The 24,300-nt window shown below is 46.9% G+C and overlaps 1 protein-coding gene across 3 annotated transcripts in view; it reads right to left on the minus strand.

The window, feature by feature from the left end:
* FBXO10 (F-box protein 10) overlaps nt 1-24,300 on the minus strand; it is a 54,459-nt gene that overhangs the window by 19,785 nt on the left and 10,374 nt on the right. For all 3 annotated transcript variants that reach the window (XM_072959751.1, XM_072959749.1, XM_072959750.1), the window contains exons 2-5: nt 14,009-14,607; nt 10,166-10,987; nt 5,600-5,749; nt 3,322-3,458 (exon numbers count right to left, since the gene is read on the minus strand). In XM_072959751.1, the coding sequence (XP_072815852.1) occupies nt 3,322-3,458; nt 5,600-5,749; nt 10,166-10,987; nt 14,009-14,593 (1,694 nt within the window). In that variant the 5' untranslated portion in view covers nt 14,594-14,607. The remainder of the gene's footprint in view (nt 1-3,321; nt 3,459-5,599; nt 5,750-10,165; nt 10,988-14,008; nt 14,608-24,300) is intronic.

Consider the following 24,300-nt stretch of genomic DNA (forward strand, 5'->3'; position numbering starts at 1 on the left):
CGTTAACTCAGTTGCCTACCCACTGAATGAAAACATAAAATAATGGCATGCCTTATAAGACGAAATCTAGATTTAAAAAGGGGCTGAACACAGGGCCTGGCACCCCACAGAACTTCACTGAGTAGGAGCTGGCTGATAATAAGCCCTCCCATCTCCTAGGATGGGGGCCAAATGGTTAATGTCCTTGGGGAAAAACAGCAAATTATGTTGATGCTGGGGAAGCCAAATGTCAATGCATCTACACTATGCACTTTGGAAATTTAGAGTGAAATTATCTGCTAAAAACATCCTTATGTTCTCCCTCAGATAGATCTGAAGTATCTGCTTTGATGTGATTACAACTCAGTCAGCTGATGGTTACTATGGGTTCGTAGAATTTAGGGTCAGATGCAGGCCCTGGGCTAGGGCATGCCTCACTCATATTCCTGAGACCTGTGCCATAGCAGCAAATGCGTGACTGGTACGCTTTTAACACTGATCTCACTTACCTGCAGAAAGGATCCACAGTCGCTTGGAGAAGCAATGCATGTGTGTGTATACAGGGTGGGCAGAACACAGATAGAAGAGGTACCAGAAAACATGAGGAAAAGGGGACAGATCATTGCTCCAAGAACCAAGAGTGGGATATTAACTACGGACAAGCCAGTTTGAGTTCTGTGCTTCCTTGCAGCCAAGGCAAAAAAGAAAAACACAACAGGTTACATAACTGTCACTGGCCAAAGAACATGCTGTGGTTTGCCTCATCCAGGTCAGTTCGGGGACCTCCCAGTTCACTCTGTGCCCTCCCACAGATCCCTACCCTTCCTCACAAAGAAACAGAAAAAGCATAGCCTATTCCGTCAAAGCAACCATGTTTTAAAGCCCTGGTCTGGTTGTAATATTCCTTGCTCAATGCCCTTCAGCAGTTCTCCGGCACCACACGGTCTGGGTGTCTGGCTGCTGTAACAAATTATGCAGACTTTGTGCCTTATTCTCTTCTAGTTTAGGAAGTCAGAAGTTCAAACTGGGTCTGACAGGGCTAAATCAAGACCCATGTTCCTTCTGGAGCCTCTAGGGAGGAATCCATTTCTTGTCTTTCCCAGCTGCCACGGGCTGCCCGGACTTCCTGGCCCGTGGCCTCATCACTCTGATCTCTGCTTCTCTGACACATTTCCCTCCTGGGCTCTCATCCTCCAGCTCCCCTCCTCCCCCCTCTTCTAAGGTCCCTTGAGATGATACTAAGCCCATCTGGCTAATCCAGGATGCTCTCCTCATCTCAAGATCCTGAACTTAATCACATCTGCAAAGTCTCTTCTGCCCTGTAAGACAACATGCACAGGTTCCAAGGATTAGGAAATGGATATATTCGAGGGCCATGATTCCACCTACCACTCTTGGTGTTTGAGGTCCTCTGTGCTCCAGTATCAACCCCAATGCAGGCTGATCTTCTACTCAGTCCCCCCGGGGACATCACAGGCCCAGACATTTATACCATTTTCCCAGAACATACCCTGAATTTCACTGCCCCAGACCCAGAATGCCTTTTCTGTGGCCGTGAAACCCTTCTCATTCTTCAAACACAATTCAAATGTCAGCTCCCAGCGTGCCCTGCCCTGACTTGTTCAGCTGAAATCGTGGCTGGACTCCTTTGGCACCTGTATGAAGACCTATTAAAGCACTTGTTTTGTAAGTCTTCCCTCCTGGCTCTCTGTGTGTTTGTCTGTTTCCAACATGTGACTGTCAACTCCATGGAGCAGAGACTCTTTGTACACACTTTTTAAATTGCTGTCACCTTATATGGAGAAAACACTTGAATGTGTGTTAAATGAATAATACGCATACATGCAAACCCATACTCTTAAGGCAATAATGCAAAAGATGGAAAAAGAGCTCTATAATTACTAAGGCTTTAGTAAGCTGTCTATAGCGGTGAAAAAATAGGTGCCTACTAGTAATCGGACTGGTTCAAAAATGAGGGAATAGCAAAACAATGGAATGTTCTGAAACTGTCCAAAGTGATAAATATAAAGGCCACGCAAAAACATGGAAAAGCACACATGGAATAATACAGGGCAAACACCCTCAGGACACATTTGCTGCACATTAATGCCAGTTACTTTTGTAAGGCCCAGACATAACCGTGTGAGTCCTCTGCTGAAAACCTTTAATGACGCCCCATTACCGAGACAGAATAAACTCTACGTTCCTCACTGGACTACAGAAGGCCTTCCTCATCCGGCCCAAGGCTTTCCACCACACTGCACGGCAGAGTCGGACTGCCACAGGGATATAAAAGCTCAGGCTCCAGTGACCACAGGACCCAAGATTGCCTGGGACAGACCTGATTTAAGATGTTGGATACCAATGTCACAACTGGTGTCGGACTTTTTCTCGAGCTGCAGTGGACTGTGTGCTAACCCCGAATCTCCTGAACAAAGGCTCTGCTGCCTTTGTTCATGCTGCTCCTTTCACTAGGCATGTCTACTCTCCATCTCCATAAGAGGCCAAGCTCTCCCCCTATTTCAAAATCTAACTCCACTGCCACCTCCCAAATGAGGCCTTCCCACAGCCCCCTCGTCAGAACGGTTCCCTCTCTCGGTGTGGCTTTGACAGCACTCATCACCGTCTGCCGCATACGAAGCTGGGAGGGCAGCTCCACGGCCCCTCCCACCTACAGCTTACACCACTGATAAATGCTGACATCAGATGCAGCCTCTGGATCTCAACGCAGCATCCCAGGTAGCCACTATCAACTGACCGGAGTTGTCCAGTAAGTTGAACTCTCCATGCTATAGTTAGTTATCTTAGCATTATTTCTGGGTACATGTGTCCTCCAGACTACAGTAACCTCCCAGGGATCAGAGCTGCCTCTTGTTTGGCTTTGTTGTCATTATTAGAAGTGCTCAGTAAGTTTGCTGAATAGAATGGCCACCCATAGTTAACTGGAAGGGAACATAGGCACAAAAAGCACAAAACACAGATACAATAACACAAAAGGAGGTGTTACTGACGTGAGGTAACTGATGAAGTCTGTCTCTGCTTTGCTTGCATTAGTACAGTTGTTTTAGTAATCTATTTGAAAAAATGGTTTCAAACTGGCAGGAGATATAGCTCAGTGCGTGTAGAGCATGTGCTTAGGATGCATGAAGTCTTGGGTTCAATACCCAGTACCTCCAAAAATAATAATAAATTAATTAAAAATAAACCTAATTACCACCCCCCAAAAATTAAAAAGAAAAAGTTTCAAGTGAAGCAGAGACGTGGAGTAGGGAAACAGAAAGATCAGAGGGGAAAGAAGGGACTGAGGGTGAGCGGGATGGTCTGGGTACAAGTGGCACATACCTGACAACCGGATTTCCATGGTACAGAATATAAATGCCAGCCTCCTTATTTGAAAAGATTTGATTGTTCCGGATGATGCCTTTCCCATTGCCAAGGACAACAATGCCAGAGCGAAGGCCGTGGTGGATCTGGTTACACTGCAAGTGAATGTGAGACACCACAGGAGGCAGATCAGACACGCCCCCAAGAAGCAGTGTGCTCAGTGCTGCCCCAGAGCAGAGCCAGGATGAACCAGCAGAAAAAGCCACGTCGCTGGAGGGTCCCCAGCACAAAACAGAGTGAATAGACCAGGCAGCCGCCCTGCCCTTCCTGGGCAGGTGCTCATGTAGGCAGGTGCATATGTGGACACCTGTGAGAGCGACTCTCAAGAGAGGAGTCTTCCCCGCCCAGCCTCCTGGGGTGCAGTCATGTGGGTCCCTACTGCTGAGGGCTCTTGCCCTTCTTCATCTGCAATGCACACTACTGAAAATTTCTGAGACTCTGAAGAATCCCCAAAACACACAATCATCCAGGGAGGCCATGTCACCCAGGGCTCCCGCTTCTCAAGGAGGGGGCAGAACCCCAGCACATGGGAACATTGGCTAACTGCAGTCCCGAGGGGCCACCCGGGGAATAGGGGAGTCACTGGCTTCTCACTCAGGGTGGGGTGGGGGTTGCTATGGAAGGTGTGGTCCTGAGGAGCTTAGGTTTCCATGTCCCACGAGGCATGAGGTCACAGAAGATGCATGAGCTACGAGGACCCTTGGAGACACTCATTCTATCCCTCTCCATGCAAACGGGGAAACAGACCCAGGGTCGCAGGATGTCTCTGGCAAAGCCGCACCTGAAACCTAGTTTTTCTGTTGCCTAGTCAGTTAGCTGCTTGTGCACAGTGACAGAACTTTTAGGGTACAATAAGTTATAGTAAAACTGTTTCATTCCAATTGTTAATTTACAGCCTAAACACAATCTTATCCTTAAGCCAGGAAGCCAGCTGTTTCTCTTCCAAAATTATTTCAGCAAAATAAAGTCCAGTTTGCTTTACAGTGTTTCATGCTGCAAGCTCTCCCATTCTTACTCAACCTTCCAGATTTTCCCCTGGAGGATTTGGCAGACTCATTAGGGTAACCACTGCCTACAGTCCCTCACAGGGCTGAAAAGTGCGGGGAGAGAGGTATAAGTAACGTTGTTCCCATCCCGTGTCCTTTCACAAAGCCAGGTAATCCTCCTCTCCCCCTCCACCTGCTAACCGGCCTGTCCCCTCTGTCCCTGGGAAGGCAAACTGCTCTCATCTCTCTGGCAATAGTAGCAATAATTTCCTAAGCCAAAGCCATGCATCAGATACAAGCTACACAGCAGAAGGCGTGAGAGGAAGTGGTTGGCAGAGGACACTGCCGAGGCGTGTCTTTTTAAATACAGTTAGGAACTCGCCTTTCTTGGCATTTGCAAAGGCAGTCTAGCTATACTGGGTTAAGAACATCCACTCTAAGTCAGACTGCCTGGATTCAAATCCCAGCTCTGTCACTAGATGTGTGATTTGGAGCAAGATCCCTAGCCTCTTTGTGCCTCAGTGTCTTTATCGATAAAATGGGGATAATAATAATTCTATCTCACAGGATTGCGTAAGGATTAAACCATAATGAAATAAAATACATATCAAGTGCTTAGAACAGTATCTGGCATTTGTAAGTACTACACCTAAGGGTGGATATTATTTTTCCAAGCCCATAAAAAGTCCATCATGTTTCCCAATTTCTGGGAAATCTGTCTCTCAGAGAAGGCCGGAGTGGAAAGGGGGGCAAATCTCTCATATCACTGGTCTCACATTCTAGGATTTTCAGTGGCTTTCACACTGAGTTTAAGCTCAAACTCACTATGGCCTCATGATATCCATGAAACAGATAATCTTCAGAACTAAGTATCCTAAATGTCCTTTTATAGTAAATAATGAACTAACTTGGCATTTTATTTTTGATCTCAGTGTGTTTTAGGTCAGACCTCTTGTCTTACCAAACTCAAAGCCCATAAGAGTGGATCAGGCCTGAGGGAGGGAAGGCCCTGTGAAATCTCCCTGTCCATCTGGTCCTGCTTCCTTACTGGGAGCGTCGTGGGGAAGTGACTTCTCCAAAGTCACTCTTATTACATGGAGAAAGAGACAGAGTCACATGGACACACAGAGAAAAGGGCAGGAACCACTGGCAGACAGAAAGCAATAGCAATTCAAGACAGCAACATCTGCTTAAACATCCTCAGAAAAGGTGAGCCACCGTGAAAAGGGCACGGAGATGGAGGGAAGTACCAGAATGAGAGGGTTGGACTTTTTCCGGATGTCGACGCCAGCCTCTGCGTTGTGGTAAATGTTGTTGCCGGCGATTAGGCCTCCACCCTCCAAGCGAAGAAAGATGCCTGATGCTCTGCAGTGGTGAATGTGGTTTCTGAGCATGATGATCTAGGCAGAGAAGAGAGAGCCATTCGTTCTCCTGTCACAAAGGTGTTTATAAGAACTGCTCGGGGAATACCTGAGTCTGTTCCTTCCCATCTGGTCCGCGCAGTTCCACCTGGCGCAGACCAGCCACGCGCCGCCGTGTGCTCGGAGAACGGGACCGTCTCCACATCCTGCCCAGCTCTGCCCTGCAGACTCTCCCCCGACCTCACACCGGGTCTTTAATAAGACCTGGATGGAAGCCTGGCCCTGTGCTCCATATTCACAACTCCCGAGCAGGACAAGTAACTGGATGATGGCAGGGAAAGAACCCTTGGAGAAGACAGGGTTTAGTGGTCTGCAAACTCTCCATGCACTGGGGCTGCATGAAGTTTTCCCCAGGGGCCCCAGGGCACAACTACTTTGAATGGAATCAAGTGCCAGACCCACCACTTCCACACATGCCTGTGCGTAGCTTCACCTGCCTGAGAACGCACCTGAGGGTAAGGGACCACGCAGCTCTCCTCTCCCACCTTCCCTTTCACTTTCCACTTTAAAGACAAACGCCTGTTCATGCCTCTTCTCCATCTCTCTTGATGTATTATTCTGGGGTGGAAAAACCACTGAAACTCCCAACTAAGAGACAATTAGATGTGCTGGTGTACAGAAAAGGAAGTCTGTTTAAAACAAGGCACCAGCACACAGCTTATTAAGGGGATGTTCTGCCACTTATATTTTCTTTTTGTACTTAATAATTATATCAAAAAATCTAGACTTTATTTTAAACAATTAAGTATTGATAATAAATATGTATTATGTTAAGCTAAACTGTGTACTAACAATATGTTACATTAGGATAAAACTCTGGGAGGGGTAAGGTATAACAGAAGTACAGTTTCAAGGAGAAGCCTCTGCTTAGGATGGAGAAAGTCGGAAAGAGTATTGCTCCCACACTCACAACAGGAAGATACAAAAACACAACCTTCCTTGAACCCATCAGAGAGCCGAGGCTGCAGAACAACCAGCCAGCCCGGAATCTAAGGGAAACAGGTGTCTCCAAGGACACGAGACAGGAACACTTGCCGGGACAGACTCAGGTGCCATACAAGCCGGTAAAAAGGGTTCAGCAAAGGTTTTCATGCGTTGTCAAAGGCCAAGTGTGAACTCGTGTGAGAGCACAGAAGCTCCAGGAGCAGTTACATCTATTCACTTCTCCATGAACCTCTCCAGGTGCTCACAGAGAAAGACAGGAGACTGGAGCCAGCCTCCCTCCTGGCGGACGCCCGGGGGAGAGCACAACAGCCGCTGTGGGAGATGCGCTGAGCCCCTCCCGGGGCTGCTCTCCCCTCGCTTCCCCAGGGGATGAGCCCTAAGCAGCGGGGGGAAGGGCAGCAAACCTCACGGCTCTCAAGGAAGAGAATAGAAAAGCAATAAATGCTTTACCACTCGGGGAGGTGGGAGGAAAATGTCTTCGGCCTCGATCACTAGAGCCCCTCCCCAGAGCTGAGGTTGAGGCTGGACCACCGAAAAGGGCCCACTGCCAAGGTCCTAAAGCCACGGACACAGCCCCTACCTAAGTCTAAGGATGAACAGGGACACGAGAGAATCCCTGCCACCCACCATGCGACCAGGCTAACCAGGGGGAGCCACAAATGGCAGCAGCCTACTGCTGGGAGGGGCAAGAGCCCGGAGACAGACCCCCTCTGAGGAGCAGGGGCAAAAGGAAGACCTAAAACAGAGAGAAGCCCACTGGCAAGCCAGCCATGGTAATGCTAGAGGAATCGGGAGCCTGTGATTCACTGAACATAATCATAACAACATAACCGGAGCCTAGCGAGACAGGCACGCAGGTTCCCCACACAGACACAACTTACCTCCATCTCTGACTTTCAACTAAAAATTACCAGATACCCAAGAAACAAGACAAAAATCACAGGTAGCGATACTTTTCTTTGTTCCTTCTGCCAGCCTCTACCCTCGTGGGGATGTTCTAGAGGGCAGAGGCAGGGCGGCTGGCCCCGGGCCACCAGATCAAGGCCTTGCTTCTGGGCACCCGGACCAGCTCAGTAAGGTCCGCACTCTTGCCCGCAGCTTCCGCCTGTACTAATGCCACCTGGCGTCTAAGTGTCCCTGATGCTGGGTACTCATGAGACACCATGGATTGCTGTCGTCAAAAAACAGCCAAGATCAATTTTTCAGGGTCCCTTCTGGAGACTCACAAGGAACAGCTGGCTGTCCGTTTCCTACCAAAAGTCCCCTCGGGGCATTAATTCAAGAGGGCTACAACTAAAGCTGTTTAACTTTTCACCTGTCCTTGTCACGACTCCAGCTACCACCTGCTGCCAAGTCTGCCTGTCAGGGCACATGGCTCTCTAAAGCCCCAGCCCCGTGTCACCAGATGTCACCAATGTTCCAAACTCAATGTGCCCAGAACTCAGCCTAGCATCTTTCTCTCCACAACCTCACCTTCTCAGCTTCCCACTCCCTGCCTTTGTCTCAGCCACTCAGGCCAGAAATCGAGGCCACATAACCTCAGCTACTCTCTCCCCAAGCGACTGCCCTTTCCCCTCCTCTCCATCTCTGGACCCTAATTATCCACTGCCCCTCATGGACTCTGTCTCTAGCCTGTTCCTCTCCACTCCATCCTCTACAAAGCTGACAGAATGAGCTTTCCAAATGCAGATCTGACCACAATTCTCTGCCTGACATCTGTCAGTGAGTTCCCACTGTCCTCAGGACAACTCCGATCTCCAGCAGGACACTTGTCCTTCAGCTGACTGCCTCCTGCTGACCCCTCCCTGTCTCCTCTTCAGCCCTCACCTCATGCTCCGGCTAATGAGGCAACTTGTAACTCTCTGAATGTCCCGTGTCCTCTTCGCATCTGGGCCTTCCCGCACACCTCCGGTGCCTCACAGATTCACCCTGCCAACTCCCAGTCTTTCTGCACGGCCTGGCCCAGGCACCAATCCCCCAGGAAAGCTTTTTTTAAGTCTTTACAAACAAACAAATAAATCAACCCAGTTATGGAGTATTTGCTATGCACCAGACACACTGCTAAGCACCTGATATACATATACAAAGCAAATGCTCACCACACCACGGAGTAGGTAGCATCATTAGTCCAAAGGACATACAGCTTATAAGGGGCAGAGCCAGAATCTGACTCAGAAGCCACACTCTTAACAATCATGCAAGGAGGAAAGTCCTTCCTGAGGGCTCAACCCACATCCTTCCATCATGGTACCCCGACAAGCAAAGCTATCACCCACCCCTTTTATCTGACCATCATCTTTTATTCTCTGTTTATAGCACAGTCTTACACTGTGCATTCAGGGTAATGCCACCTGAAATACTCTTTGGAAGTGGACAAAATATAATTAAGACGAAATTGCTATTAACCATTCCAGGAGCCTTTGGAGACCTGCAAGACCCACATGTGACACGTGTACAATGCCCTTTAGTTTGTTAAGTGCTTCTGCCAATATTACGACACTGGATCCTCACAAACCCCCAGTGAAGGTGGCGGGGCAGGAGTGCTTATTTCCATTTCACAGAAGAGGAAGGTAACGTTCACAGTGAATTAGTGGAGAGGCAAGACTCAAACTTAGGAGCTATGTCATGATTCTTTCTAGAAGACCATGTCTTTCCTTTTTGAAGCCTTTCCCATCCTCAGCTGTTTTCAGGATCTGCAGACTGTCCTGCGGTGCCCAAAGGGGCTGCAGATACGAGGGTGCTTCTGGCATCCGTGGTAGGAGGGACTGCTCTTAGCATGAAGTTACATCTCCACGGGGCTTTCTAAGCCCTGGCAAGGTGGCTTCTGCTCACCTCCCTGCTCATTTTCCAACACCCGCTCCATCCCCAGCACACTGCTGAATTCAGCCTCACATCCAGGCCCTAGCACACAACGTCTGCTGCCTAAAGCTGTACTTTGCACCTCCTTTTCACCACATGCATCCCACCTTCCTTGGCGACCCTCTCCTCATGTGGGAAGCCATCTCAACCACCCACACAAGCTTGGATCATGTCTCCCTGAATTTTCTCAGATTCAGGCTAAAGAGCCCTTGTTCCTTCTACTAAGAGCTGGGTGACATGTTTGAGAAGCAACATAACATAGGGAAAGGAGGAGGGACATCTGGGTTCCAATCCTTGTTCCATTTAGCTTCTAACTTGCCACGTGACCCTGAGTGAGTCACGTTCCTCTCTAGGCCTGTTTCCTCTTCTGTAAAACAGGAAGAACAGTTTCTGCTCTGTCCAAATCAGATGAGGGACATGAGGCAGAGTGTGTGTTATAAGCTTACAAGATGGTGATTTTTTGAAAAACACAGAATAGCTCCATCAAAACCCTCCTGCACACAGCCACGGAAGCCCTCTCACCACTCAAAAATCATGTTCCTGATGACCCAGTGAGGCCTCGTGTCTGCACAGTAAGCCTTGGGACAGCACCTTGCTATTGTGTATACACCGCACCGCGTAAGTCAGGTTCCGGAAGACGTTTCTTTCCATCTTGGCTCGGCCGTAGGAGCAAACGAAGACGCCTCCCTTCCCGTCCCGGAAGAGGCACTTGCGGATGAGGCAGCCCTGCACGGAGCTGGCCAGTGCCATCGCCTCCCTGTCCTTCTGTAGCTCCTGCTGCAGTGAGTTCAGCACCAGGCAGCTGGGCAGCTGGATGGATGCTCCCGGCAGTGGGGGGCCCAAAAAGGAGCCCCCCAGGACTGGCCGCGGGCCCTGCACCTGGTAGGACAGTCTGTACGTGAGCTGGTCCTCATCCTCATCCTCGCCGCTGGGACTCAGGCCTCCGTCGCTGCTGTCTGGGGTCCGGGCCACCCTTTCCACATCACTGCCCACCTCCGCCTCCTGTGAGCCAGCCTTAGGGGAGCTAGAGGCTGGGCTGGTAGGGCTCTGGCTGCCCTCAATGACAATGCCACAGGTCCTCGGGCTCCAGGCCTGGTCCCTGCTCTCCAGGTCCAGGGACATTAAAGAGTCAGAGTCCTCTGTGGGGAGCACGCTGGGAGAGGACTTGATAAGCCCTAAGAGATACGCGTAGGCCCAGTTCTTTTCTGAGGATGGATGGCCCTCAACAGTCACAGAGTTGTTTTCACTGCCCACAAATTCACAGTTTTCCAGGACACACAGCGGCACATTGTGCAGAAAGACATGGGTGTTTTTGAAGGAACAAAACTTCACTTGGCAGGTGCCTGGGCCATGGACCTGGATATGCCCATTCTCAAAGTTGCAGTTGTCAAACTGGACATGACCCGAAGTTGTCTGAGGAAGGGAAAAGAGAGAGTGGGTATAACAGGGATAAGATTTGTTTTTGCTAGTCAGAGCTCTAACTGCTCATAAGGGAGTGTGGAGCCTGGAGAAGCCATTTGTCCTGCTCAAGTTCCCTTCCCCCCAGGACACGTGTCTGCTGGGCCCGGGAGGAACCCGGAGCTGCTCTGCATAAGGAAGATCACTTGCAGCTGCCCGCCCACCCCTCCTTCCAACCCCAAAGGGCAGGGGACAAGAGTGGATACAGATTGTGGCAGAGAAGTTCACTCTCTGCAGCAGAGCCCTTCCTAAAACCCTCGTCTCAAGTAAATTCCCCCAATACTCATGAAGTGCTTAGTGAGGATAAATCATACATATTAAAGTGACAGCCAGTCTGCCTGGGCAGAGAGCAAGCCAGGGTTGGCATGCCTGGGAGGTGAAATGGAGTAGGGGGAAGGTGCTGAATGCTCAGTGGGATGCTGGTGAGATGGAACTGACACATGTTGATACTGGAGGTGAACCCCAAGAGGATGTCACTCCAGGGATGATCAGAAATGAGGGGGAGAGCGTCAGATTTTCACACACACAGGAGCTGGCTGGGACGCGAGCCCACCATCACCAAGCCCTCTGGCAGGTGAGGGGTCCCAGGTGGAGTCTTGGTCACATGGAGACTGTGCCCCATCACATGGTGCTCCTCCAGGTCTCACTCTCCGAAGCACTCTCTCTTCCTTCGCATCCTCCCTCGGCCCCGCAAGCCTGCCTCCACCTGAGCCTGCTGCCCCGCGGCTCCCCACAGAGTGCCAGCCTGTGTCTGGACTCAGGGCAGAGCTGGGCAAAGCTGGAGGACTGACACAGGCCCGGATGGGCCAGGAGGGCCTGAGCTCTGCCACAGGTGCTAGAGAAGTCTGTGTGGGAACTGGTGCCAGTGCACAACTACAGCAAGAGACAGCAGGCCACGTCCCTACAGAGGGGGACACGGTGTGCTGCTGAGGCTGGGCAGGCAGTGCTGAGCAGTGGCTGAGGGCACAGCCCCCAGCTCGGCCTCTTCCAAGTGCATTACTTTGGACAAATCCATCACTTCTCCAAGCCTCAGTTTCTCAGTCAGCAATATGGGGCTCACTAGCTAACAAAGCACAAGGCACAGAGTCAGACACAAAGTTGGCACCCAATGAAAGTTAGCTGTTAACCATCTACGGTCAGGAACGGGAGGAGCAGAGAGTCCCCCGGGGTGGGGGAGGCGTGCAGCCCCACCACGCAGCTCCCCTGAGCCCCTCAGCTCTCCGGGCCTGACAGAGAAGCCCGGCCATTCTGTATTCCTTAAGAAGAGCTGTTTCTGGATTTCACACCAAGTTCCATGAGACTTATTGAACCATAAAATGAGGGAGTGTCTCATGATCTCATTTAGCAATCCAGACATACCCACCCCTTGGACAATTTTCACTTTCTCCAGCAGTGACCTTCCTTGAGAGCCTGTCCCAGACCTTAACTCCCCTTAGCTTCCCTAGTTCTTCCCTATGACTAACCTAATTTTCTCTTGCTGCAGTTTAAGTCTGTTTTCTCTTACCTGGTCATCTCTGCATGCAAATACCAGCTCTCTAGATATGCAGAGCCATTCCTAAGGTTTTCCTTGGAAGTTAGAGAAAATGGCTGTGAATTCACTCTGGTCTTTGCATTTTTTCAGACAAAGTCATCCTAGCCCCTTGTCCTGTTTTTATTTAAGAGACAATCATGGACTGAGCATTATTATACACCAAGCACTAAGCCAGATGGTGGGCTAGGCTATAAAGAAGTCTACAGCCAGAGCTCATCCCTCAAGGATCTATGGCTGCACTTCTGAGGGGAAAGCAGAGGCTGAAATGAACAAATGACTCTAAGAATGAATGCCTCTGAAACATGAAGGGTCTGGAAACCAACTCTTCTTCTAGGTCTGCAGATCAGCACAGGAGGACCTCATCGGTCCTTCCGAAACATTCCAGGCCTAAATAGCAAGCAGCCTTTTAAGTTCCCAGGCAATCCAGCACAATGTAATTTCAGAAGTGCTTAGAATCAAAGGCCTGGATTTGAGTTCTAACCTCACTAATCATCCACTCGAGAAAGTTACTCAACATCTTTGAGCCTCAGTGTCCCTCATCTGTAAAATGGGGATGCATCTACTCTGTCTACCATAACTGTCCCAGCTCTGTCCCCTACAAAGTCTGAGACCCTTGTTTAGGCTCAGTTTGCTCACCTCTAAAGCCACATGACACTACCCATCTTAGTAACGGCTGTAAAATACGTACCTGGCACACAGTGAGTGCATCATACATGACTGGTGGAATAATGATCATTACAAACCTGAGAGACAATTTCGTTGTTATTGGTAGACTAGTGGCAATCTAATTTTCGTTGATCAGGTACAAAATCCATGTACTGCAATCAGTTTCTAGGCAATGTAAAAGCTGTAGACTGTTCTGCCAGGAGCTACCAACACCTCAACACATGCTTGTCCTTGAACATAACTGTTCTGTGTTCCTGGAAGGAATGTGTTGTCCTGATATTTCCTCACCCTCTCTCCAGTCATCTTTGGCAAAAGCCAGACCTTCACTGACCCTCCACAGGATGGGGCTAATGCGCTGAAGGTCACTGGCCTGCAGAACCTCCCCTCTTCGGCCTTCTCTGGGAATGCTGCCAGGTACAGCCAACCAGTTCTCTGCCTCTCACCACGTGGCCTGCTCCCGGAACCTGGCTTTCCCACCTGGCTGCTCTACCTGTGGCTCCAGTTGGTCCAGTTTGGAAGGGAAGAAGTACAAAGCAATTTGGGCCTCCAGTCCAAGGCTCATGTTTTAAAATATAGCTTTGCCAGGAATAAAGCAGAATGTTGATCTTTACTGATCCCTGGGCCTCTCTGTCAACTTGTACAGAACTCAGAGGAGTATGTTATTGGAATAATGACTCAACTCTCAATTCCAACAAAAAAAGAGGTTACAGACCCACTGACAAGATGCCACAGCCCAGGGTCAGGAAGGGAGAGGCCATCCATCTGATGTGCACACCCACCTTAAACATGAAGGGTGAGAACCAGGCCGGCATGAAGACGAGGTTGCACAGACGCATGGTGGAGCACTGCTGGTCAATGCTGGCTAGCAGGGCCACCTCGCCCAACTTCCCGTGGCCTACGATCTCCACGGGCACCTTCAGGATGACTTCACCTTGCTCCTCATGCATACCTGGGAACAGCAGGATGCGGTCAAATAGGCTGGCCATGGCCAGGGCACTGCCTAGGCTGTGAAACTCATGGCCTGGCCCGACACTCAGGGTACGGCGCGTCCTCCTCCGGCGAAACAGTGAAAAGCAGACGGAGGTCTCCAAGATCGCGGCATTCTTCGTCCACGTCTTGGAGGCAAGGTAATGCTGCTTGAAGGCCTCCCTCCAAGACTCGGGCTCCACATCAGGCTGGTTGGGCCAGTTGGGGTGGCGGCACTCGATGCAGCCCAGACACAGCTGCCGCCAGCGAGTTCTGTCGAGACTGAGGATCAGGTCACGCCAGGCCCTGCACACCAGGCTGCAGCGGCCCAGGTCGGGAAGGTGCAGGTAGCCCAAGATCATGCGCCACAGCTCCAGGGGGAGGCCGCCGGCCTCCATGGTCACCTGGGAGACTGATACGAAACAAAAGAGGTTTTTGTCTACCCTGCTTACCAGCCCCTTCTTAAAATACCCCCTGCCTTCTGAGCCCAGGGGTGAACAAGCATCTAGGCCCACCCAATCACAGGACTCCATTCAATCAGTCAGAATCCGTCCCTGGGATCTTTCTACCTGGAATCAGCAGGAAAGACTCTCTTTTCTCTTAAAGACACTATAAGGCTATGACCCTGAAACTGCTGGCAGCCACGTTCCCCAGCTTGTGGAGAAAATCTTGTGTCACCAAAGCCAAAGAGAAGTGAGCAGAGATGGAAGATGAAAACCGAAAAAGAGAAAAACAGTGAGCACACGTGTCTGTGTCCTGGTGGTACTGATTCCAGATTCTTGAAGATGCCCTGGAATCTTCCTTCAAGTCTGTGAGGCACCTCAAGGGCTTTCTAACATATTCCCCTTCTGCTGAAGCTGGTTTGATTTGGGTTTGTGTGACTCGTAACTAAGAGTCTGAATCCAGAGGGCACCCGCCTTTGGCTGTTACGGTCCTAGAGCTCTATGTGTCCTCATTACAGATCAAATCCTCCCTCATGTGAGGCAGCCTCAGGAAAGGCTGCTGCTGGATCAGAGCTGTGGATTTTGGTCCTTGCTCTGCCGCTGGTTATTGCTGTAACCCTAGTGTCCCAACCATCTACAGGGCTGGCTGCTCAGCCATCTGCCCCCTTGCTTTTTTCTGGAAAATACCTTCCCCTCACCACCAGTTTACGCCAGTTGGTTACAGAGGTAGGGCTTCCCGCAGCCTTGTGTGTACAACAGCACCACCCAGGCTCCTGGCCACAAATGCCTGGACTCCAGATGGCTCCACTGGGCCATGAGGCTCTCCAGGGGAATATGAGTTGTGATTCTACAATCAGGTTGACTCTTTCCTGAATAGAAGGGAACAAATGGCTTGTTTCCTAAGCTATAAACTTAGGAACAGTTGTTGGTGACCATTTTTTCTGGGGGTGGGGGAGGCTGGAAGCAGAAGCAGCTGGTGTGCTCTGAGAGAATGAATCAGAGACAGAAAAAAGCAGAGAAAAGGGCAGAAACAAGGGGCATCCAGTGTCCCTGCTGCACACCAGGTCATGGCTCCAGTCTCTCCTGAGCTCAGCTTCATCCTTGCCGTTTGAATCCCATCAGCTACTTAAGCTGGCTTCGTTGCATTTCTGTTATTCACGTCTAATTTAAAGCTCTCTCATTTATCAGTGTCTGTTTTCCCACCTGAAAAACCAGGGGACAGAGATGACCTAGCAACTTCCAAGTCTGAACCCAACAAAGTCTCCAGACAACTAGAAGCTAAAACTAGAAACAGGGCAGACTTCACCACTGACTTTAATAATCAAGTTGTCTGCCTCACCAGGCCCGGGTTTCCCTCTCAGTTCTATGAAAATGATGATCACATTTGTTAGCTATCTAAGCCCCGAGAAGGATAGAAGCACAGATGTGTGATTATGTCTGAGAAATTCTAAGCCTCCTCCAGACAGGTATGGCTTCAACTCTACAGGTAAGTATCAGAGCTCGGGTACGTAGGTTTTTGTATCATGATCACCCAGTGAGACTGTACGAAGACCTCAGCAGCACTGGAAAAAAGCTGGCTCTGGACCGGTGAGCATTACGTACAGAGGAAAGGCTGGACTCTGAGCCCCGCAGATGAACGCCACTTTACTCACGGTGGTTTCTGTGACACCTGTGTCTCCTGTTCCTCCCCCAACTTCTTTAGCTACACCTCTTCAGGCTTTTAAGGAGAAGAACGTTCTTCTAGCCCTTCTCTGACCACCCTGTAGCTAAGTGATCCTATTCATTCCCTCGGCTTCAACTACCAGTATAAATTCAGGACTACAAAATCTGAGTCTCCAGCCCCAACTGTCTCTTTCAAGCTCCATACATGAACACTCAACTGCTGGCCCGGCATTTCTACTTGGATGTTCCACAGATACTAAACACTCAGCATCATATCCAAACCAGAGTCCCAACTTCCACTTCAGGCCATGACAGAATCCTGGACCTGGATTCTCCTTCCTGTTATAATCAACCGTAAAGCTGCACAAAATACCCGAGGCGACAGGGTACATGCTTTCAGGCACTGAACAGCAAGCCAGGCAGGACTGTGGTCAGAGAGCAGGGAAATGGGGACAGTGCAAGACCACTCCAGCTGTCATCCTGGGGCACCTTCTTACTGTGGGGCAGTGCGATGGAGGCCGAGCAGGGTGTAGTCTACTGAGCAGGCAGATTTGAGTTCTGTGCTGAAGTGGCTGGAATCCGCGAGGCAGGGTGCTAGAAGCGGTGAGTGGCACAGAGCTGGCGGGGTAGGCTGGGTGGGCAGTTTCCTGGCTGGGACCTGGACAACACTCACACCCAGGGCAGGACTTCACCAGACCTAGCAGATTTTTTTTTCTGCTATAGAGTAAGTGGTGATGCCAGACTTCACACAGAGCTGGGAGACAGTGGAATTCCAGCCCAGAATATGGCATGTTCACACAGAGATTCAGAAAGCATATGCCATGGGAATAAAACCAAATTGGAAGAATAAAAGCAAGCCTGACAGGATCAAAGGGTTCTGCCAGTAACTTAACTGCCTGCTACAATAAAATTTAACACTCAAAAAAAAAAAAAAAAGACAACATGATCTAGACTCCCTCAACATGTCAGCTACAAGACAATGCAGTGTTGGCGTAAGAAGACCAGAGTCCAGACATAGATCTGTATGTAAATTGGTCAACTGATTTTTTGACAAAAACGTCAATGCAATTCAGTGGATAAAGAAAAGGCTTTTCATCAAATCATGCTGGAAAAACTTGATACCTAAGGGAAAAATAAACTTTTGACTCTTACCTCACACCATACACCAAAAATTAGCTCAAGGTTGATTACAGACCTAAACATAAAAACTAAATCTATAAAGTTCCTAGAGGAAAATATATTTGCAACCTTGGGGGAGGCAAAGATTTCTGAGAACACAAAAAGTATTAACCGTTAAAAAAAAACTTAGTCTATCAAAATTAAAATGCTCTGTTCATCAAAAGACCATTAGGAAAAGGAAAAGACAAGTGATAGAATGGGAAAAAATATTTGCAATAAAACATACATAGGACAAAGGGCTTCAACCTAGTATGTATGAAGAAATCCTACATACATCTCGGTAGTGACAAAATCCAATAAAAATTAGGCACAAAAATTTGAACAGAAACTTCACAAAGGAAAAAAGAATGGCCAACTCAGTAGTGACAAAATCCAATAAAAATTAGGCACAAAAATTTGAACAGAAACTTCACAAAGGAAAAAAGAATGGCCAATAAATTCATGAAGACACACAACATCATTAGTACTCATTATTACTCAATTTGTACTAAAACCATAATGAGCTATATGTGTGTGTTTCACACACACTAAAATGGCTAAAATTAAGAACACTGAAAGCATCAAAGCAGCAAACATGTGACGCAACTACAACTCTCACACTGCTGGCAGAAATATGAAATCCTAGAGTCACTTTAGGAAATTGGCAGTTTCCTTTGCAGTTACACATACACCTATCCTGTGACCCACAACTCCCACTCCTAGATATTTACCCAAGATAGGTGAAAATGTGCATCTACAATAGGACTTGTGTAAGAATGTTTACAGCAGCTTTACTCCTAATAGTAAAACAAACAAACAAACAGAAAACAACCCAAATGTCCATCAACAGAAGAGTGGATCAACAAATAGTGGTAAATTCATACAATGGAATACTATTCAGCAGTAAAAAGGGATGAAGTACTGATACACACAACAACATGGATGAACTGCAAAAAGAGTATGTTAGGCAAAAGAAACTAGTCACAAAAGACTACATATTGTATGATTCCATTTAGGTGAAGTTCAGAAACAGACAAAATAACCTATGGTGATAAAAATCAGAACAGTGCTTGCCAATGGGTAGGACTGACTAGCAGGGGTCAAGAGGAAACTTTGGGAGTGAAGGATATGTTTTATATCTTCACTGGTATGTTAGTTACACGGGTGCACACATCTAAAATAGCTTCCATTCTGTGCATTTTATTGTATGTAAACTTCATCTCCAATTCAGTAAACCTCCTTGATTTCTTTTCTCTCTCCTTCCTTCCCCCTCCCCCCCCAGGCAGTCTCTCAAGCTCTGGGGTTCTGCCTCCTTAAGAATTCTCAAATTAATCATTTCCTCTATCACTGTGTTATTTCTGGCTTCACCATCTTTAGTTTGGATTATTACAGTAGATTCTTAACTGGTCTCCCTGGAACTGGTCCCACTTCCATCCAATCATATGACATTCAGTTGCCAGGAGAATCTTGCTATAATATGAATCTGGTCATGCCACTTGGTGTAAAATTCTTCAGTGGCTCCCCATGGCTTCTAGGAGGCAGGTCACAAGCTTGTCTATTTCTCGAGCCTCATCCCTGACACTCCTCTTCCCCTCCCCTCACTCTCCTGATAACACCTACAGAGGGCCTTTCCTCATCTGTTCTCCTTAGAGATTAAGTGCATCCTCTGGCTTCCCACAGCAACCTGAGAACAGCCCTATCACAGCCTTTTAAAAATGTAAAACTAAACAGAGGACACAAAGCACATGTGTAGTTAGCGAATCATTTTCTAAGGCAAACATCCTGTTAACCACCTCCTAGATCAAAAAATGGAATTTTGCCAGACACTGCAGAAGCCTCTCCATGTGCCTCATCCCAATCCCCCCTCCCCAAGGTAAACGTTTCCCTTCTGACTGTGCAGTGGTTCCTTCCTTGAGTCTCTTCGTGTTTAGCACCTAAGTACACACTCTTAGATACTACAATTTAGTTTCGTCCTTAGGTTTTCAGCTTGATATGTGTTTCATTCCCATTCTATCTATAGGTTCCCCTTCCAACCCTTTCTTTTCTTTATAATGTATCTGTTGAAGAACTTGAACCATTTGACCAAAATTTCTCAGTATGGACTTTTCTGTATACATTTTTGTGAGAGTTCAACTTGTTGCCCTGCCAGCTGTATTCCCTGTGTATTGGCAGCTGGAGCCGGAGGCCTGACCAGACTCAGTCACATTCCTTTAGCAAGGCTACAAATGGTCATGTGTCTTTCCATTGGGAGATGTCTACAAGGCTGGCTGTCACTTTTTTGATGTTAGTGCCCGCAGATGCCCAAGGCTTAGATCCATTCATTTCCTGGGGTAACAAAACAGGATACTCCAACTGGATTGTTTGGTTTTGATTTATTTGCTGAAATAACTTCATTAGGAAAGTCATCTCTGCATTTACCATTTGGTTGCCCAGAGAGACAGTCCACTTAGGAATGGCCAGCTTGACTCTTTCATTCCCCAGGTTTCAAGATGATGAATTTGAATTCCCCTGTTACTCTTTGAAGGTAACCAATTTGGGTTCTGTGTGTGTGTGTGTGTGTGTGTGTTTAAACTATAATTATGAAGAGATGGATTTAAACATATTCTCCAGATTTCAAGTCTTTGAATTTGCTATTCTTACTGAAGTTCATTTTGAGCCATCTTCGGCCTCAATTTAGTTCCTCAGTCCTTTTGGCACAAGTGGTCTTTGATAGTTTCCCCGCTCTACGGTATGTCAAGATGCGCCTGGCTCATTTTTTACATCTCTTGCCCAGACATTTCTCTAAAAATTTGTGTTTTTTTTAACTGAAATTTTTATCAAGATAATTGTAGATAACTGTAGGTCTCTATGAAGTTGTAAGAAATAATACAGAGATCTCTCGTATGCTTTGCCCAGTTTCCCCCAGTGGTAACACTTTGCAAAACTGTATTATAATACCACAGTGACACTGATACAATCTACCACCTTATTCAGATTTCCCATTTCACTGGTACTCGTTTTTGTGTGTCTGTATTACATTCTGTACCATTTTATCACCTGTGTAGGTTTATGTATCCACTACCCACAGTCAAGACACTAACAGATCCAACACCACAGGGTCCTTCACATTACCTTTTTATAATTACACCTACCACCCTCCTAACTCCTCTTCCTGTCCTTAATCCCTGACAACCACCAATCTGTCCTCAATTTCCAAAACTGTGCCACTTCAAAAACTACTAAAAGAATTTGGCAAGGTAGCAGGATATGTTCTGCATTAACATACAAAAATCAGTTGCATTTTTTTTACACTAACAATGAAATATCAGAAAAGGGAAGTAAAGAAAAAATCCCTTTTAAAATCACATCCAAAAAAAGGTAAAATACTTAGGAATAAATCTGACCAAGGAGGCGAAAGACTCATATGCTGAGAGCCACAAAACATTGATTAAAGATGATTTGAAGAAATGGAAAGATATTCCATGCTCTTGGACTGGAAGAATTTAATACTGTTAAAATGGATGTGCTACCCAAAGCAATTTACAGATTTAAATGTGATCCATATCAAATTACCCAGGACATTTTTCACAGAACTAGAATAATCCTAAAATTTATATGGACTCACAAAAGACCCAGAATTGCCAAAGCAATACTGAAGAAAAAGAACAAAGCCGGAGGAATAAAACTCCCGGATGTCAGACAGAGCTACAGTAATCAAAACAGCATGGTACTGGCACAAAAACAGACATATGGATCAATGGAACAGAATAGAGAGTCCAGAAATAAATCCACACACCTATGGTCAATTAATCTTTGACAAAGGAGGCAAGAATATACAATGTAGAAAAGACAATCTCTTCAGGAAGTGGTGTTGGGAAAGTTGGACAACTGCACGTAAATCAATGAAGTTAGAACACTCCCTCACTTCATACACAAAAATAAACCTAAAATGGCTTAAAGATTTAAACAGAAGACAAACACTATAAACCTCCTAGAAGAAAACATAAGCAAAACATTTTCTGACATAAATCTTAGCAATGTTCTCCTAGGGCACTCTACCCAGGCAATAGAAACAAAAACTAAAATAAACAAATGGGACCTAATTAAACATAAGCTTTTGCACAGCAAAGGAAACCATTAACAAAACAAAAATACAACCTACAGAATGGGAAAAAATACTTGCAAATGATGCAACTGACAAGGGCTTAATCTCCAGAATATACAAACAGCTCATACAACTTAATAACAAAAAATCAAACAACCCAATCCAAAAATGGGCAGAAGACCTAAACAAGCAATTCTCCAATGAAGACATACAAATGGCCAATAGGAACATGAAAAAAATGCTCAATGTCGCCAATTATCAGAGAAATGCAAATCAAAACTACAATGAGGTATCACCTCACACCAGTCAGAATGGCCATGATTAAGAAGTCCACAAATGATAAATGATGAAGAGGGTGTAGAGAAAAGGAAACTCTCCTATACTGTTGGTGGGAAGGTAAATCGGTGCAGCCACTATGGAAAACAGTATGGAGGTTCCTTAAAAACTTAAATGTAGACTTGCCATATGATCCAGCAATCCTACTCCTGGGTATATATCCAGAAAAGATGAAAACTCTAATTCAAAAAGATACACATGCCCCAGTGTTCACAGAGGCATTATTTACAATTTTCAAGATGAGGAAGTAACCCAAGAGCCCATCAACAGGCCATTGGCTTAAGAAGATGTAGTGTGTATATATACATATATAGATATACACATACATAAAATGGAATGCTACTCAGCCATTTGCAGCAATGTGGTTGGACCTAGAGAATATTATACTTAGAGAAAGATAAATATTACATGATACCACTTATATGTAGAATCTAAAACATAATACAAATGAATATACACACAAAACAGAAACAGACTCACAGACGTAGAAAACAAACTTATGGTCACCAAAGATACAGATACAAACTACTATACAAAAAGTAGATAAGCAACAGGGATTTATTGTAGAGCACAGAGAACTATATTCAATACCTTGCAATAACACATAATGGAAAATAATCTGAAAAATATTTATATATAACTGAATCACTTTGCTGTACATCTGAAACTAACACAATATTGCAATCAACTATACTTAAGTTTTTAAAAATGTATTCAAGTTCTGCCTTTTCTTTTTGCCATTATGGCCTCTAATCTATAATTCAAAGTAACAAATGTCCCCCAGGGCCTGTGCTTGTAAAGAACTGGAGAAACAACAGTGGGAACTTGTTTGGATGGGAGGAAGCAGGTCCTGACATAGGCCTCAAGCTGTTCCTTTTTTTAATGTGTTCCCAAGAGTGTGAGAACTCGGGGTTTCTGTGTGGCCTCCACCTAACCGCACACTGGAGGGATCCACATGCTCTGGGCCACTGGTGTCCCCAGCCTCAGTGGGCAAGGCAGAGGCCACCCTCTTGGGAGGTGAGTCCCGTGAAACTTGACTCTCAACAAGCAGACTCTACTGCTTCCCAGCCCCATGACTTGAGGCAAATCCTTTAACCTTCCTCATCTGTAAACAGACTAATGATGGCTATCTTGCCACACCTCATGAGGATTTTGAGATTTTTCCAAAGGGGAAAAAAATCATTTATTCAACAAATATTCGTTGATTGTCTACTACTACGCTAGGCACTGTTCCAAGTACTGACAAGCAGTAAACAAGACAAAGTCCCTACCTTCAGGGACAGACCAAACATTTAAAAAATAACAACATAAATGCTATGAAGAGAAATAAAGCAGTCTAAGGGCTCTGTGTGTGTGCATGCACAGGTGTGCTATTTTAGATAGGGTTGTCAGGGAAGGTCTCTAGTGAAGCGACATCTGAACAGAGACCTGAATGACATTTAAAGCCAGGAATGGCATATGATCACTAGACAGTGAAGAGAGAGAAGTCTGATGACCAAGTCCTTGTCTGCCTAACACCTAAAGGGCATGACATGGAAAAGGACTTGGTAACGGAGAGACTGGGAGTAAATACCCTGAGAAAATTGTATAGAACTTTGGTCAACATAAGGCTCCGGAACCAAAGCCTTGCTGTGCTTTGTTCTGCTGTCTGGACAGCCACTGCTTCTGGGAGGGTGGCTGCTACAGCCCATTTAGTTTGCCGGACATCGTGATGGGTGGGCAAGTTGGGGTCAGGAATAAAATCTCCAGTGACATCTATGCAGCTACTGCTTTGTGTGAGTGGATACATGGGGTGGGTGAGGGGGACATGGGGAAGTCCCGAGTTACAGCACAGGGACTGTCCATGTGAAAAGTGAGACAGCACAGGCAGACACAGGGTGGCCAGGGGACACAGCGTCTGGACACCTGCTGTGAAGAAACTCACTGCGACCAACTAGCATTCTCTGCAAAGAGCTTATCATTTTATATAATACTTTCATTCATTACCTGTCTCCCCTGAGGAAAATGTAAGCTCCTTAAAAGCAGAAACTTTGTATAACTGCTTTATATTTTGCTAGAACTATGCCTAGTCCACAGGAGGTGCTCAGAAAACACTGAATGTATGAATGAATGAATGATCACCATTATCATTATCTGGTATCAGAATAGCTGAGGGGTAGGGGTAAAGCTTAGTGGCAGAGTGAATGCTTGGCATGCAAGAGGTCCCAGGTTCAATCCCCAGTGCCTCTGTTAAGGTGGGGGAAAAAAAAAGAACAGCTGAGACTATTCACACCATTAGCTATAGGATCCCTACTGTGACATAGGTCCTCGTGGAATTAAAAAAAAAATGAAGTAGTAAATACAACCCAAGTATTCAGTCAACACTTGCTAGGTATAAGACTGTGTGATAAGAACTGCAGTGGAGTCAGGAATAAGATAAAGA

This window comes from Vicugna pacos, chromosome 4 (genome assembly GCF_048564905.1).
Source record: "Vicugna pacos chromosome 4, VicPac4, whole genome shotgun sequence".
Classification (NCBI taxonomy): domain Eukaryota; kingdom Metazoa; phylum Chordata; class Mammalia; order Artiodactyla; family Camelidae; genus Vicugna; species Vicugna pacos.